Raw genomic sequence first — 16,659 nt, forward strand, 5'->3', positions numbered from 1 at the left:
GTGATCACACTGATCATGGGCACACAGAAGGGGAGGGGCGAGCACACAGACAGAAATTATGACAAAATGTACAGACAATGGACTCATCGGGGACAAGTCGTGACAGTCATGGCTTGGTCTCGCATGGTTGCTTCTGGAATGGGCTCACTTTGTCGATGAATCGTGAAGTCTACAAAACCGTTTTGTCAACGGAAAAATTTATCCAAACTAACCATAAGTTCATCATGCAACGAGACGATGATCCAAAACAAAACACACCACCAACCCAACAAAGGACTTCATCAAAGGGGAAAGTGGAAGCTCTCAGACTGACCAAGTCTAAGACAAAGTCCAACCAACGGCTGAAGGGAGAAATCCCCAGCAAGCAACAAGAAGTGAAAGAAGCAGCAGTAAAATCAAACGGGCACATCAAATATCAAGCAGCCGCTCGGTAAAACCCTGGACACAAAGTGTGAGGAAAGCTGGGGACATCATCACAAATGCTCATTATCACCAAGAGCGGCGTGTGTGCTCTCTGACAGATGACGGCTCCTCAAAGCAAATATTGAAGCGGCGGCACCCGCTGTTTGCAGATCAGAGCGCTCATCTGGCAGAGAAGGAGCTCGAGAGGGGACTGCCGCGCAAAACCACACAGCCGCTCTAACAATGACAACTAACCTTGTAATGAATGTTGGCGAGACGCAAAATGGGCGTACCATCATTGGAAAATAAACGATGCAAGCATCGCATTTGGTTGTTTTCAATTGGAACTGGGCCTCGAGCCCGCTGGGATCAGCTCCGGCAAGTCCGCGACCCAAATGAGGTTAAGCGGTATGGAAAATGAAGGAAGAAGACTTGCTTGCCCAAACTGGATTGTACACAAAAACATATGTGAACACTGATCTACTAAGCGGGCCTGCCTGGGAGTGCGTTGGGCATTCTGCCAACACATCAGTGAAGGGAAGAGATTGAAAAGGGAGATCATGCTGCGGAAGAAAAGCGTGGAAATGATGAACTGCAGTTTTGCATTGTTAGCTTCTTGTAACCATGCACTTCCATCATGTCAGGTCCCGACAACACTGGCCAGTACTTCAACTGACACAAGCCATATGTGGCCCTCCAAAGGGCTAGCAAAGTACCACTTCTCCTGAAACACACACGCGGGCGCACGCGCGCACAATAACCGACTGGTAGTGCAGCTGTTGCCCTCACGTCTGATTATGCTATTGACACTTGGCAGGAAGCACAAGTGGAAGCGTGCCTGCAGGTCTGAGTGTAAAATCCGCAGAGGAGGCGGCTACTCCATCACATCCGCTGATGTAACTGGTTTACAATGCGTCCACTTTCCTGCGTGAATCCACACAGTCAGTCCCTTCCTGCGCAAGCCGCTATCATGCCTCAGTTGCGTCCATGTGCTGATGATGAGCACAAAGAGCAAAAGGTTAGCTGCTCCCTTATCATATAACCAAATGGTATCAAAACACAAACTTTCACAAAGTTGACACAAGTCGCTGTTTGCTAGCAGCTAACCACATGTGAGCCTGACGGGCAGAGATCTTAAAATGTGAACAGTTGGCCGTCTTTACCTTTGGCAGAGGGAGGAGCAATGTTATCCATCCATCCATCCATCCATCCATCCATCCATCCATCCATCCATCCATCCATCCATCCATCCATCCATCCATCCATCCATCCATCCATCCATCCATCCATCCATCCATCCATCCATCCATCCATCCATCCATCCATCCATCCATCCATCCATCCATCCATCCATCCATCCATCCATCCATCCATCCATCCATCCATCCATCCATCCATCCATCCATCCATCCATCCATCCATCCATCCATCCATCCATCCGTTTTGTAGGACTAAGCCAAGGTCGGTAGCTTTAGCAAGGACGCCCAGCCTACCCTTTCCCGAGCTACTTCATTCAGGTCCTCTGGGGCTGGCCGATGAATGTCGTCTTCCTTGTGGTGTCACCTCCCCGGTCCACCTGAAATTCTCTTTTTGAGCGGGGTGTGGGGTGATGACACACTGTAAGTTTTTTACATTCTTTTTATCTGTAATTTCATCTCTCTCTGGGAGAGACAGCAGACTGTTGTGTCTGGGTTCATCACGTGACTACTGATGTAGAGCACACAGAGTAATCTAAAAGATCCACAACAATCGAGACAACACATCGCAAAGAAAAAGTCATTTTAGTGTGGTGACTCATCTTTGACGGCAATTTTTAACACACAATTTCTAACAATGCAGCAAATGTGTATAATGCATCTCAAATAGCAAGTCTACCTTTCCTTTGGTCTTTGCCAACTGTAATATTTTGTGCACAGACCAAAAAAAAAAAAAGAGCCTGAAGACAGTTAACAGTGCCTGTCACTTCACAAGCCATCCGGCGAGTTAACGTTCAGAAACATGTTTGTAGCATGCAGCTGACCAACAGAGATTTCTTGCTTGGAATTTTTCAACTAACACTCTAAGAGAAACAAGCGGTGAGGGCATTGAATCTAAAATGGGGGCTCCAAATGTAAACAGTAGCACGCAGAGAAGCTTAGCGGGGCTAAAAATAGAGCCATGGAGAATGAGCGGGAGCAGGCAAGAGAGATGTCGAAAGAGAAAGCTTTGCTTACGGTCAGGGATTAGTGCTTCCCTGGAGGATTTTCACTCCAAAAACCTAATCTGGGGTGATTGGGAAGAGCACCAGCTTCAGTCATCTTAATTCTGTTAAACCCTCCCCGGCCCAGGATGCATGGGCATGCATGTGTGTGGGGGTGTGTGTCTTTAGGCCCCCATTAAGCGTAGAGATTCCGCTCTGGCTGCTCATAATTGAAAGATACTTATTCAAATGTATACACACACTCACACACACACAGGGACACACAACACCAGGTGCCTAATTACCAGCTACAGGGAATATTAAAAGTCTAAACACCCCTGTTCAAATGCCAGGGTTTTGTGATACAGAGAAGAATGATAAATCAATTAAAATGCCTTTTCCACCATGAGTGTAACTTATGAGCCATATAACCGACAGGGGAAGGAAAGGTGTTGACATCTCGCCACGTCTCGCCCCTTTCAGTGGGCAGGCTAATGTTGACTGGGAAATGCATTTGATAAAAGAGTGAATGTGAAAGATCCTCTTTGTGTCATGTACAAAATGTGACGTGTGTATTTGATGAATGATGACGAAGGCACACGGTCAGCGGCGCCCACCGGAGCAGGATGGGAGTCACAAGCATTTTCTGGCACGTGCTCACAACTAACATTGCATCTGGGCCGGCTGTGCTTTTCCGCTCTGCCTTTGACAGCCCGAGCAATCTGGCCAATACAACTGAGATTGGCATGAAATTGTGGCTGAGCAGGCGAGAAATTGGCGCTGTTATTTTTGGAGCGGAGTCATGAGGGAGCGTCGGACCATCATCCGCTCTCTAATGAGCAAGTGATGACGGGGAGGCGAGTGAGGCACCTCAAATAATACAGACGGCATTGAAAGTGAAGCCCTGATGCGAGAGGTGGAGCCCAGAAAGAGCAAAGATAAGAACTCAGGGGAGAAATCATAGCTGCCTGATGCTAATAAACTGTAAACGGAATGATGATGAAAGTTGGGGGGGGGGGGCAGATTGGCAAATGTCACGCACCATCTTATCTTCCACAAAAGCAGATCAAATCAAATAATACTGCGACATAACAACGAGAGAGTGCCACACACAAAAGGAGAGAAATGTCTGAATGACAATTTTTTTTTTTTTTTTAATGAGTACTTTGACTGACATTTTCATCATGTAACAATTCATGTAATGTAGCACTGACAGTTTTCTTTGGCGTCTAAGCTGTACCACAGTAGAAAACTTGCCCTTGTGTTTAGTGGAGCGTTTGGCATAGCAGCGGGTTAACACTGCCCCCCGCTGCCACACACCGAATACACAAGACTGGCGCGAGTTGTTTTTCCGATGACCTAATATTTTTTTCACTTCTCATGCGACTAAATGAAGGAACTTGCATTTGACAGTTTTCAAATCTGCTGCACGCTGGCTTCAAATTTTTACTCCTTAGGAACAAATAATGACTTACGAACGACTCCGTTTTTTCTAATCATCATCCAACAATCAAGCAGTTGATAGTTTTCATTGACTTTCAGATGGGTGGGCACTCAAAGCAGGGGGTAAGGTCGTCCCACAAGGCCCATGAAAATGAAACCTAAAAAGTGAAACGATACAATATTGTCAATGGCTGCGTAAAGCAGTAAAAAGAAGAATGGAACCTACTTGAAACGCATGGTGGCCGGTGTGTCTTCCATGTTGAACTCGGCCACGGGCACGCCTCTTGCGGCCACCTGAGGAGCAAACATGGCTGCCGGATACACCACAGAAGAAGTGCCAACCTGTGTGTGTGGGGGGAGCATTGTGTCCCACAATGTAAACGTTGCCAAAATAGTTCCAAATTAGACAGCAAGAACACAACACTTGATGACACTCACCACCAAGCAGAGGTCACAGATATCCAGCACTTTCTCCGCTCGAATTAAGGTATCCGAATCGAGAGCCTCTCCAAACCAAACGACGGCTGGTCTCAGAAGGCCGGAACAGCCGGCTTGTTCACACCTGGAGCACACACGCATGCATGTACGCATTCACACAGACAGCAGATGACCATGCAAGCTTCTTACCTGGGGAGGTCCTGGACAGGGATCTGAGCATCATGTCTTCCTGGCTCCGGAGCTCTGAGGAAGCAATTTGATGCGAGGTATGAAGCACCTCAACATGGCCAAACCAAAGGTGCCATGCACATCACTTACCCTTTGCCCTCCAGAGCGGCACAAACGGGGCTCTTGTAATTGGCCACTTCATGGCCGCAACTCATGCAACGCGTTTTAAACAGACTTCCTGGAGAGGGAAAGAGACCGATCAAAACAGGATGTTGTTTTATTACAGGTTTATTACAGGTACAACCCTCACAGGAGCGGAACCCTATGAGCGAAATTCCACTACTAGTCTGACGGGAAAGCATTGAAAAGCAGAGAGGTTCTTATTTGACTTCAGATCAATCTCTGGAATGGGGCAAACATTTCGATTCTTTAGCTTGTTTTTCCTCAACTATGCAAAGTGACAGACTACCGTTTCCATATTTAGTCTTGGAAGCCAAAAATCCAAATCAATTGCCAAGCTACAGACAGTCATTACCGTGAATTTCCAGGATGTTTTTGGATCCAGCACGGCGGTGAAGTTCATCAATGTTCTGAGTGATGACAGTGACTTGGCGGCCCTGCCCGGCCAGACGCTCCTCGCACTGCGCAATGGCCAGGTGAGCAGGATTCGGGCTTTTGCTAAGCATGACTTCGCGACGGTAGTGGTAAAACTCCCAAACACGGGAGGGGTTTCTGGAGAACGCCTCGGGAGTGGCGAGATCCTGAAGGGGCACACACGGTAGAAACGTTCAAACACAATATGGCCTCTCGATCAAAGTCGATGATGGATAGATCCATTGCGAGCGCTTAACCCCATCGCAATCTCAATCCTAACCGTTGGAGTGTATGATGGTTTCAGTTTTTTTGTTTTTTTTTTTGTTTTATTGCTTTGCGTAAGTCTTTTCATCTATGTTAAAGTTAAAGTTAAAGTCCCAATGATCATCATCACATACACATCTGGGTGTGGTGAAATTTGTCCTCTGCATTTAACCCATCCCCATGTGATTTTGATCCATCCCCTGGGGGAGAGGGGAGCAGTGAGCAGCAGCGGTGCCGCGCTCGGGAATCATTTGGTGATCTAACCCCCCAATTCCAACCCTTAATGCTGAGTGCCAAGCAGGGAGGCAATGGGTTCCATTTTTATAGTCTTTGGTATGACCCGGCCGGGGTTTGAACCCACAACCTTCCAGTCTCAGGGCGGACACTCTACTACTAGGCCACTGAGTTGGTGTAGCACGAGAAAAAAGCTAAACACAAAAAAGGTAAGAAAAAAAAGCGTCCCCACATTCAGGTGTTTAAGTCACCTTGGTGACAATTTTGAACATGTCAAACGATGACGTGCAACAGAATGCCAGTTAGTATTTGAAGAAAAGGTGCAGATGCATACCTGAGCTTGCCACTTTCTCCAGTAGCCCCCGGCCCCTCTGAAGGTGGGGACTCCACTCTCTGCACTCACACCTGCTCCGGTGAGAATGGCTATATTGGAGGCCTTGGAAAAGAGTTCCCTAAATGCGGCCAGGTCTGTGCAAGAAAATACATTCCCAACATTGACAATGATGACCATCTGTTCTCGATAGGAAAACAAAATGAGTATGTGACCAGTGCTCTTACCCGAACTGGGTCTGGTCATACTTGAACTGTCCCAACATTTCCTCAGTGGAGCAAAAAGTTTGATAGGGCTTCTGGAGGTCAGCTGCCGTACAATCATCAGGTTTGGATGACTAGGGATGAAGTTCATTGTTATCTTTACGGCAACGTTTTTAATGCTTTTTGCATCATTGCATCTCAGTGTCACAATAACTGGTCGCATAGAATGTGTACCTGCTATTGCTCTTACCAGTAAGTTGATTATGATATGGACGTATGATCTTGCTTGAGACTCAACATAAATTGTTCTGTGACATGACAGTAATTGCTTTGTGATTGAGACATTCAGACATATCCATTTTGTTTATAACCTTAATGTGCATTCCACGTCACCACCAAATGCAACACCAAATCATATTAGTATTCTTACTGGATGTCACTCCGATACTATCAGTTAAATAGGTGTCAGTTGTTCAAGTGTTATAAGCTAAGCTGTCATGAAAATGTAATAACACTAACGGTTGACGTCTCCCCAGGTTGGAGTTTATGAAGCACTTTTCCAAACCTCGTACATGTTAATGCAGGTTGGGGAACAATTACAGTATAGGCTACTACGCGTAGCTAAGCGAGTATCTTGTTTACGGTTAACCAGAAAAGAAACCGTTTCTCGCACAAGCTGTACTTATATAGCGACATTTACAGACTGTAACTGTAACGAAGTGTATGCACACCTTTAAGAATACATTTCCAAGTTCGTTCATATACCTTTAAGAATACATTTCCAAGTTCGTTCATATACCCGACTTGAAAGTTTGCCACTACCTGTCAAACTGTGACAACGGAAACGGGACACTTCCGCTTGGTCTGCCACTATTTGTCGAACTGTGATAACGGAAATGGAACACTTCCGCTTCCGGATGTCCGTCTGTTCCGCCCCTATTCCATTATTTACAATTACGAGTTGAAATTTCCAGCTACTGTATATATTATACATTATACAAAGGAGAGTAAATACAACACAATGTCCAAATAACGCTACAAGTGAATATAATTACGAATGAGGATAGCGGAAAACGAGACCAACAGAGGGCGCACTCGTACCACTTACTGCGCATCATATTGGGGTGCATGTGGACAGTTTGTTTAATTGGTTAAACTCCACATCATCAGATCAAAATAGTGCAAATTCAGAATAAACAAATATAGGTACAATTTTTGTACAATGGACACGCGCCAATAAACGACTGGATATTTGATTTTCATTTTTGTTTTATCTTAAAAATATTAAATATTTTGACGTAAATAAAGTGCTTTCATTTCGATTAATATTTGGTGTTATTAGTGTTTAATGTTGGTTTTCCTTTTTAGGTGGTGATGGATTGAAATTTTGAGAACCTAACCCTAACCCGCTCTGATGACGGCCACATTATTGTCTGTAACCCAATGTCGTCTGATTTGATATGATACAGCAGACCTCCTAACAAACACCTTAATGAACAGATAATTTTGACTTTCCATTGAATATGAGCGTGTGACGTGTCTGAGATACCCCTCCCAACCCCATCCTTACAATAGCCCACCCACTCCCGCACTGTTTGTCGGGCTGAGCGCTCGCGAGTGGCTGCGGCGGCGCCGAGTCTCGTCACGCCGGTCGTCTGTGGACGCTGGCCGGCTGGCAGGCCCCGGTGGACATGGCGGCGGCGGCCCCGGAGCAAGAGGACCGCAGGCCGATCCGGAGGGTTCGTTCCAAGAGTGACACGCCTTACATCAACGAAGCGAGGATCTCTTTGCACCTGGAGACAGGTAGGGGAGTCGGGAATCGACAACGATGAGCGCCGCATATCATATTCTATTACACCTGCAGCCTCTCGGGGCCAACGCATGGTCAAAGGCGTCCCCATCGGTGCTTCATTATAGTGACCGCCCCCGAGACATCGGCATGACTACGAGGTTTTATTATCCAGCTTGGCGGTACCCGTGATGCACAGCTGCACGTTGGAGGATAATAACCTCACGGTGACTCATACACATGGAAAAACTCGCCAGATACGATGGCTTAATTTTAAATGGATGATTCATGGAGAGCTCATCCTGTTTCGGTAATCACGTCAAATTTAAAAAAGGACGCTAAACCATGCAATCTCGAAAGTGACCCTCCGTTGTCGTGAAACGCTATCATGGCATTACGAGACGTGCAGGCCTAGCAAATGAACTGGTTTAATGCTGCTCTTGTCACAGTGACAGTTTTCTTTGTTGCCATGGTCACGATGAACAGCTAAAACATTGCTTTCAAAATGCATACGGGAAGAGAGCTCTTTCTCCCATTCGGCAAAAGCACACTCATCATCCTCATCCTAATCGTGCTGGTTGAAGAGCTTGGCGAACGTGTCAATGCACAACTGTACAGTGGTCCTGAAACTGAATAGCGAAGCCTCTACTCGGGATCGGCGTTCGTTCACCATCACCCACATAATGACCCCCCTTCACCCCCCACTTGCGCCACTACTGCATCCGAGTTGCACTGGACCCTCCCCCAGAAAAGAAGAAGAAAATGACAAATGCCAGTCACACGGTGCATTGACGACACGTACCATTTTTGCTTCTTAGTCTATGTTAGAGGTTTATATCTACCGCACCCTAATGTTGTTTTTACAATATAGTACTAAAAAGGAGAACTGTGTGGAGATAATCTTCAACCAGTGCTCCGGTAGACCGGTGTTGATTCCAGTCCTCAATCGTTTTCTTCACCAGTCAATACTAAACACAGTACCAGCACCTCCCAGTAGGTGATGCTTTAGTTGAGCTTGACGGAGGTGACGTATCAATTCAAGCCCTCAGTTTTGTGTTTCAAGCACAACTGTGGAAACACTTGCACACGTGCGGCTGCATCATGATGTGTTTGCAACCAGAGCTGGATTACACTGGTCGGATCGCTTGGCCTTGGTTACGCGTGTTTCTGCGAATGGCATTTTATTGTTGAAAACTTTTGATTTTGTTGCAGCCGAAGAAGTAGAAAGGCTAGCGGCAATGCGCTCCGATTCACTGGTTCCTGGCACGCACACGCCTCCCATCAGGCGGCGAAGTAAATTTGCCACCCTGGGGCGTCTCTTCAAACCCTGGAAATGGAGAAAGAAGAAGAGTGAAAAGTTCAAGCAGACCTCTGCTGGTGAGGACGAGAACATTCTGCACTCTTCTAGACTGCATTTTAACCGCTACTTTACCTCTCAGTGCTGGAAAGGAAAATGTCCACAAGACAGAGCAGAGAGGAACTGATCAAGAAAGGCGTGCTGAAGGAAGTTTACGAGAAAGGTGATGGCACATCCAAACCAACAAGAATGTTCATGGCGTTGACTTGGCCCTCCCGCCGTTCCAAATCGTGACATTGCGCCCTTGTGCCGCGCTTGCGTAGACAGTTCGTCATCATCGGTACCACAGGAGGAGGAGAAGATGCAAAATGGCCGCTCTCCCATGCCGGGGCGCAATTTGCCACAATCTGAAGGTACCCAGCCAATGGAAGGAGCGGCTGCGACCGGAGGTAGGCAGCATTGAAACAACATCGAAAAGCAGCGAGTGAAGTCGAAGAAATTGGATTAGTGCCGTCTTCCGATTGCCTTTCTTTCTCCGCAGGTGTACTCGTGTTTGACATCCCCGCTGAGAGTACAAGTCAACCGGACCAAGCTCAAAAATGTAACCAGGCTCCTCCCGCAAAAAAACCTTCTGTGTACCTGGCGGACGATATTGACTCAACATTCCACAGACCTCCTGCAATACACAAGCAAGGTCCAGCGCTACCACCAAAACCCTCCAGCAGAATCGCAAATCACACAACAGGTACATTCGCCTCTGTGACATTCTCGGTCGCGCTCTCCGAACTCCTCCTTTCTTTGGTCAATTTCCAGATGGCACCCCGGTGAAGTTGCCGTGCATGGCAGTGAAGCTATCTCCTCCTCTAGCGCCCAAGAAGCTCATGATCTCCGTACCCGCGGGGTGCGTGGAAGCCTTGCCGCCTCTGCTTGCCTTCCAGAAGGTCTCCGCCCCTGCCAGCCGCGCCCCCGTGGGCGGCCACTCACTGCAGTACGGAACACTGCCCGTCCCGCTTCACCCGCCGAGCCGAATCATCGAGGAGCTTAACAAGACCCTAGCCCTGACCATGCAGAGGTTTGAGAGGTGGGTGTCCAAACAGGTTGCCTTGTGGGCTAATGTTTTTGTCATTTCTGCAGTTGTGATTTTTGTCCATAGGACTTATTTGGAACCAATTCCAATTTTGCACATTTGTGACCAAGATCTTGTCATTCTTTGGTTTTGCGAAATTACATTGTCATCCCAAAATGTTTCATTTAATTTGTTTGCACTTCTGGGGACGCTCGTGTTGATCTCTTCAGCAAGAACTCCTGACCTTTGCCCTTTCCCACCAACCACAGTTCTGTGATGCGCGGCATTCCCACGGTGATGATGGAATGTGACGACAAGGAGAATCTCCCCAATGAGGCGGACTACGAGGATCTGCCTGTGATGTATGGGGATGACGATGAAGATGAGGAATTAGAGGAGGAAGATGAACAAGTGGATGAGGAGGAGGAGGATGATGATGAAGAGGATGAAGCATTGTTTACAAGTAGGAATAAAGACGTGTAAAGACAGACATCAACGATGTGCAGCTGCACTCGCCCATGATGTACGTGTGCTGATGAATTTTCTCGCCACTGTAGGCACGCTGGCCCTGAAGGTGCTACGAAAAGACTCTTTAGCCATTAAAATCAGCAACCGTCCATCAAAGAAGGAGCTGGAGGAGAAGAACATTCTGCCACTGCAGTCCGACCAGGAGAGACTCGAGTCCCGACAGCAAACGGCGACCAAGCTGACACGGTGCAAATATGGCCGCCACTCGTGTACTCCGCCACCCTCACTACAAAACATTTTGTTGGTCCAAACAAAATGACTAGTAGCGACCAGATGAACACGATTCCTTCCTTTTCGCATGACTCGCAATGTCATGTCAATAAAACTAAAAGATATTTTGTTCCAGACGGTTGAGTCAGCGCCCAACTGCCGAGGAACTGGAACAGAGGAATATCCTGAAACGTACGTTACGTTGCATGCTAAAAATAGACCACAAAAGACAAAAGAGCACCTACGAGATCAGTCATCTTTTCTTCTTCTTTAGCTCGAAACGATCTGGAGGAGCAGGAGGAGAAGAGGGAGATCAAGAGACATTTATCCAAAAAAGTAAGTGAGCAGCTAACTCTCTGTGCAGATGATTTTTTTTTCGAGAGGAACATGGTTGCCATGGTGATCTGGACTACCACCACACACTATTCAAATGACAGCGCCTTCTTAGGACAACTTGACCTTTGGCTTGAGTCACTGTGAATGCTTTGTTCAGAAAGCAAATGAAACAAATTCGCTCTTCACCTTTGAAGATGCCTGATTTTTAAAATGTGTTTTAATTGCATGACTCATTTAGTAGCGAGTAGCTGCATTCATGTCTGTTTTGGCAGTGTGTCTGAAAAGCACCAAGAAGCCAATTCAAAAGCAAAACGCACACTTGATTTGGACAAAATGTGCAGCATCGCGCCTGACACAGCCAGTGACAATGGCAGCGTGTAATTTGCTAATTTGCATTTGTGGCTCACACCGACTCCACCTCCGCTTTCTAGCTCAGCCAGCGGCCCACGGTGGAGGAGCTAAGGGAAGCAAAGATCCTCATTCGCTTTAGCGACTACGTGGAAGTTGCCGAGGCTCAGGACTACGACAGGAGGGCAGACAAGCCCTGGACGCGACTGACGGCTGCTGACAAGGTTCCCGCAGAACGACAGCAAGTCCAATTTGGAGTGGACCACATTTGATTCATCTGCTTGACTTGTGTGTGTCATTTAGGCTGCCATAAGGAAAGAGCTGAACGAGTTTAAAAGCACCGAAATGGATGTACACGAGTCCAGTCGTCACTTCACCAGGCATGAAAAAAACAACAACAACCTACAAACACTTAAGCCCCAAATTACTCTTGGAAATGTACCTAAACTATTACTTTTCTTCTGCAGGTTTCATCGGCCCTAAAGGAATGCCGGCCAAGGTGATATTGGCGCATAGGCGGGTAGACGACACACTCGGCAACTTTCCTTGGAATGTCGTTCCAGACTGATTTGGATTTCCAGAAATATTTTATATCAACAAACTGCACTTTTGTCAAGTCAAATCGGTGCCAATTCAGATTCATTGAAAGAAGACTGGACTTGAACGAGACTATTGCTGATTTGGAAATCCTAATTCAGCTTCAGACTCATTTGAGCCTTTTCCATGTTTTACTGCTAAAGAGCAACATCTTTCTGTTCATCCACCAACGTCCTGTTTTCTTCAGGCCACGAGGTTCTTGCGGCCGGCAACAATTCTAATGTTCGTGTTCATGTTGCACTATGTTGAACTGTGACAGGGTACGATGATCGAGTTCCATAAATCAAGCAGAATGAAGGGATAGATTATGTGCAATGAGACTTAAGTAGACTATTGTGATTTTTAATAACATCGTGGGGGTGGGGGGTTATGATATAATTTATGTCAGTGTTTGTTGGGACCATTTCAATTCTTCCAGGTGAGTTGAGACCCAACACTTGGTTCTTCAAAAATCAAATGTCTTCAAAATCAAATCAGCAGTGCAATAATCTCAAACTCATTTTGACTTGTTGAAGCAAGCACAACTTCCGGGTTCCAGTTCCCTAATTTGAACCAAAGCACGCGAGTGCTTTTGAACGCATCCCACCAATGCCGACGTGGACCCTTCAGTGAGCTTCTGGTTCAGAGCGCCTGCAGTCAGGTTGACAGCACTTTTGATTTCTCCATACTGCTCCGTGTTTGTGTGTGAGAGCATCTGCGTGATGGTATGCGTGTGTTGCCAAACTACTTGCTTGCGTGCACACAATCACACTACTTGGACATAAAAAGAAAAAGTGAAATTTCAAATGTTTTGGGGTAAAGCATGTATTATTTATTGTGAGTCTTTGATGATGTACGCAGTTTCTTAAAGAAATATGGTTTTGCCTGCTTGGGTGTTTTTTTTTCTCTTCCAAACATTCTCAGTTTCTCACCATGTTCATCATGGCTGCTCATCTCCGTGTCCTTTCTGGTGATTGCTCATGAGATCATGATGATCAGTATGCACGGTCCAGGTCGGAAGTCTCTCTGGAGTGTGAAGACAACGAGCTGACTTGTCCACAATTCACATGGCGTGTATCGGGGTGCCACAATATTTGTGCCACAAATCGATAGCTTTCGTTACGATGGCGTCCGTGTTCTCCTGCGGTATCTGCAATGGTTAAACGCATGATGAGGCGATAGCGCTGTGAAATGTTGATCGCGGTGGCACGTCGCACAGTTGTGGACTCACATTGCACAGGAACTTGACAATGCCCTGCGGTCGGCTCATCCCCAGCAACATAATCTTGTAGCTGAGCAGAATCTCCAGGGCAACAAACACCAGGATCTTACAGGAGCCACTGATCACCTTGTCCCACACTCTTGAAAACACATCCAATCAATATGACATATGGAAAGATATAAAAGTAAATCACAAACTTTCAAAACGTTTATTTCAAGAACAGAAACATCTATACTTTTCGTTCCTTTGACAGCTTTTTGTGCAACACTGGACGAAAAAGAAAGAAGCGCGTTTTGGTTTGAGGACTCACCTCTGCAAGCTGGACTCGGGCAGGCAGCCCGCAAAGCAGCGTTTGAACCAGAGGTTGTATGGAAGTTGTGCCAAAGCACCGCTGGTCTTTAAATGACTGAGGAGGCCTGGCTCCTCCTGACTCAGGTAGTGCTCCAGGCTCTTTGGCTATACCAACAAAGGTGGCACAGAACCATGGCTGATTCAAAGCTAATCCACAGCCACACAAATGACACACACTATGACACTTACAAGATGTGGAACTGAGTCTCCAAACTTGGTGTGGAACTGACTGACAAAACCTTTAATGAGCCAATAGCAGTCAACGGGATCCTCAACTATCTCCTCCATGGCTTGACTGATGGACAGGAAGTCATCATGCTCTTTATCCTGAAAACCAGATTAATAGTTGATGTATGGGAAGAAAAAAAAATAAAACACGCCAATATATACACAGCAGTAGCTGTGAAGATTCACTTGCAAACCGCGACATCATACCGGTGGTGAAATTTCAGAGCAGCGCGGAAGCATTTGGCTCTCCAGCTGGAACATACGCAAGTACACATGGGTGGAAGGTGAGGAGGACTTGATGAATCTCATCACTTCCAGAGCCTCCATGATGTCTTGGTACTGCTCCTTTCTATAGCTTCCGACCAAGGTATGAGAGTCGCTATGTGGCGGCAGGACGCCTGAAGAACATGGAGATAATACGTGATGCATCAAAAATAATGGAAAACCAATTGCAATGCAAGTTACAGTATAAATGTGTCTTACCTAACAGAACCTTCCACACATGGACCCTGTACATGGACGGGAGAGGAAAACGTTGACTGAAGGTACTCAGCTTCTCAAGATCTGTCAAAGAGGCACAGTCTCTGTAAACAAACCGGCTTGGATATAGATTCATGCAAGCCAGTTACAAAATAAGCTCATCTCTACCTTTAATAGATTATGATTGATACGTGAAATTGACTAGTTGCATCATTCTGACCATAAAACTGTCTTTAAATCTTCTATGAGTGACTCAGTGTTTAATCGTATGTCACAAAATTGTATGTCTATTGTGGGCCATGTCTTGTCACCGTGGGACAGCGGGGAACGAAATTTCCGTTTCTTTGTGTGTCTTTGGCATGTGGAGAAATTGACAATAAAGCTGACTTTGAAAATTGACACTCACCCAGAGGGTTATCCTTCAGCAGTATTTCAAGGGACTTTTTCTCCTCCACTCCTCGAAAGCCAACTTTCTCATAATAAGCAGAGCGAAAGTTCCTCTGAGGGTCGTCAGCCATAATTTCACCTGACCAAAGCAGCCCACACACGGGAGCAAGCGTTTCACGAGGGCTTCGTCCTCTACGGTTAAAGCCTTCGTAGTTGTTGCACTTTTGGCATGGCTGCAGAAATTATTTGCGTCACTGGACCTTAACTTCGAGTCACATTTATGATTAAATAAATAAAATCATAATGTAAACAACACGTTCGCGTTCTGTCATGTTCTTCTTTTTATTCTTGAGAGAGTTTTGTGGTGGTTGGCAAGAAAAATGTAGGTGCATTACCACCACCTAGCGGTGTGGAGTGTGAACCTGCCCTAGTGCTAACATCGTACCAACAAAACAAACTAACTAAAAAACACACTATCATTCTAAAATCCTGCTGTCAGTATAATATTTTCGACGAGGACAAGAAACTTGGATCACATTACCACGATATTGGTCAAAACAATTAAGGTCTGTTTTGTTAATTTTTAGCTACATAGTTTTAGGGCAGTGGTTCTTAACCTGGGTTCGATCAAACGGTGGTTCGGTGAATCGGTCTCAGGGGTTCGGCAGAGCCTCGACTGCGCAAGTCCAACCACACTTGATTTATTGTGTAAATTCGTGACGACGCATATCTGAACTGGTCTCGCAAAGGCAACAGCAGAAGTCGCACTGATTTGCAGGTATGTAATTTGTTTTGAGTTCAAGCGTTGTGTTGGTTATGTGCTTTGAAGAAGGTCATGTTGATGCATGGCTTACTTTGAGCACCAGTAAAAAACATTGATGTCTTGAATTTAAAAAAATAAAATCAAACACTCAAGAGGGGTTTGGTGAATGCGCATATGAAACTGGTGGCAGGGCCGGACTGGGAGATTATTTCAGGCCAGGAGTCAGTTATGTAACCAGGCCACTCCGTGTGCATACGGTACAAGCAAAACGCATTTGTGCCCGCACACATGCACAGAATCATTCTTTGGGTTTTGTTGTGGGTGTGAAGAAATGGGGTCGAAATTAAAAAAAAGTCCTGCCTAGCTGCAAAAACACATATGCTTAAACCTCATTGAATAAAGTGCATAAGCAGACAAGTATATTCACATATAATCAATACAAGAAACATTTTAAGCATATAATTATACCTACACACCAAATCAATAAAGACATAACTAGACATTTTTGATAGGTGGTAATGAGAAAGGTTTTTATAACTTTATGATCTGATATGTATTTCTGTGCACTTTGAAATAAATGTTTTTTGATATATTGCCTGAATAGCTTAATGACCCTTAAGGAACTGTTTAATGCATGCCTGATGGTTTTCTAAATCACTGACACTGCCAAAGTCGTCAAAAAATGTTCAGTACTTGATTATATCTTATGTTTTGATTAATGCTAGACGCCAGCTTTGGATTACTACTGAACGTTCTGGACAGAGGGAAATGTTTTGCCGATATGTGTCAAAAGATAGTGTCAAAAGAACAAACAAACAAATC

The 16,659-nt window shown here is 45.7% G+C and overlaps 3 protein-coding genes across 8 annotated transcripts; 1 reads left to right on the forward strand and 2 right to left on the reverse strand.

The window, feature by feature from the left end:
- Window positions 1-3,709: 3,709 nt before the first annotated feature.
- Window positions 3,710-7,202, reverse strand: sirt5 (sirtuin 5). 6 transcript variants are annotated; one of them, XM_049722178.2, is made up of 10 exons: window positions 7,079-7,164; window positions 6,507-6,564; window positions 6,281-6,390; window positions 6,057-6,190; window positions 5,166-5,391; window positions 4,781-4,868; window positions 4,652-4,705; window positions 4,463-4,586; window positions 4,251-4,366; window positions 3,710-4,182 (listed from the first exon to the last, which is right to left on the reverse strand). In XM_049722178.2, exons 3-10 carry the CDS (start codon window positions 6,375-6,377, stop codon window positions 4,110-4,112), a joined length of 912 nt encoding a protein of 303 aa, XP_049578135.1. In that variant the 5' UTR covers window positions 6,378-6,390; window positions 6,507-6,564; window positions 7,079-7,164; the 3' UTR covers window positions 3,710-4,109. The 6 variants fall into 6 exon arrangements, with proteins under 6 accessions (XP_049578135.1, XP_049578124.1, XP_049578134.1 ...); XM_049722167.2 differs by having other exon boundaries at window positions 7,022-7,149; XM_049722177.2 differs by having other exon boundaries at window positions 6,988-7,104.
- A 629-nt stretch (window positions 7,203-7,831) lies between these two features.
- phactr1 (phosphatase and actin regulator 1) lies at window positions 7,832-13,295 on the forward strand. Its single transcript, XM_049722117.2, has 13 exons — window positions 7,832-8,059; window positions 9,258-9,422; window positions 9,485-9,565; window positions 9,666-9,791; window positions 9,884-10,087; window positions 10,156-10,423; window positions 10,678-10,871; window positions 10,966-11,122; window positions 11,283-11,338; window positions 11,421-11,482; window positions 11,914-12,054; window positions 12,134-12,210; window positions 12,298-13,295. Exons 1-13 carry the CDS (start codon window positions 7,948-7,950, stop codon window positions 12,311-12,313), a joined length of 1,659 nt encoding a protein of 552 aa, XP_049578074.1. The 5' UTR covers window positions 7,832-7,947; the 3' UTR covers window positions 12,314-13,295.
- tbc1d7 (TBC1 domain family, member 7) lies at window positions 13,216-15,451 on the reverse strand. Its single transcript, XM_049722185.1, has 7 exons — window positions 15,094-15,451; window positions 14,691-14,771; window positions 14,415-14,605; window positions 14,169-14,306; window positions 13,939-14,084; window positions 13,638-13,767; window positions 13,216-13,556 (listed from the first exon to the last, which is right to left on the reverse strand). Exons 1-7 carry the CDS (start codon window positions 15,203-15,205, stop codon window positions 13,470-13,472), a joined length of 885 nt encoding a protein of 294 aa, XP_049578142.1. The 5' UTR covers window positions 15,206-15,451; the 3' UTR covers window positions 13,216-13,469.
- Between the last annotated feature and the right edge of the window lie 1,208 nt (window positions 15,452-16,659).

Source organism: Syngnathus scovelli, chromosome 10 (assembly GCF_024217435.2).
Source record: "Syngnathus scovelli strain Florida chromosome 10, RoL_Ssco_1.2, whole genome shotgun sequence".
NCBI classification, from domain to species: domain Eukaryota; kingdom Metazoa; phylum Chordata; class Actinopteri; order Syngnathiformes; family Syngnathidae; genus Syngnathus; species Syngnathus scovelli.

Coding starts and splice junctions, on each gene's coding strand:
- sirt5 (XM_049722176.2), bottom strand. CDS start 6,377: ATGATTGTACGGCAGCTGACCTCCAGAAGCCCTATCAAACTTTTTGCT. Junction 4,587..4,651: donor CCTGTCCAGGACCTCCCCAG/GTAAGAAGCTTG, acceptor TGTGTGCTCCAG/GTGTGAACAAGCCGGCTGTT. Junction 4,367..4,462: donor TCTGTGACCTCTGCTTGGTG/GTGAGTGTCATC, acceptor CCACACACACAG/GTTGGCACTTCTTCTGTGGT.
- phactr1 (XM_049722117.2), top strand. CDS start 7,948: ATGGCGGCGGCGGCCCCGGAGCAAGAGGACCGCAGGCCGATCCGGAGG. Junction 10,424..10,677: donor ACCATGCAGAGGTTTGAGAG/GTGGGTGTCCAA, acceptor CACCAACCACAG/TTCTGTGATGCGCGGCATTC. Junction 12,055..12,133: donor GACTGACGGCTGCTGACAAG/GTTCCCGCAGAA, acceptor TGTGTCATTTAG/GCTGCCATAAGGAAAGAGCT.
- tbc1d7 (XM_049722185.1), bottom strand. CDS start 15,205: ATGGCTGACGACCCTCAGAGGAACTTTCGCTCTGCTTATTATGAGAAA. Junction 14,085..14,168: donor GAGACTCAGTTCCACATCTT/GTAAGTGTCATA, acceptor TTGTTGGTATAG/CCAAAGAGCCTGGAGCACTA. Junction 13,768..13,938: donor CCCGAGTCCAGCTTGCAGAG/GTGAGTCCTCAA, acceptor TGTGTTTTCAAG/AGTGTGGGACAAGGTGATCA.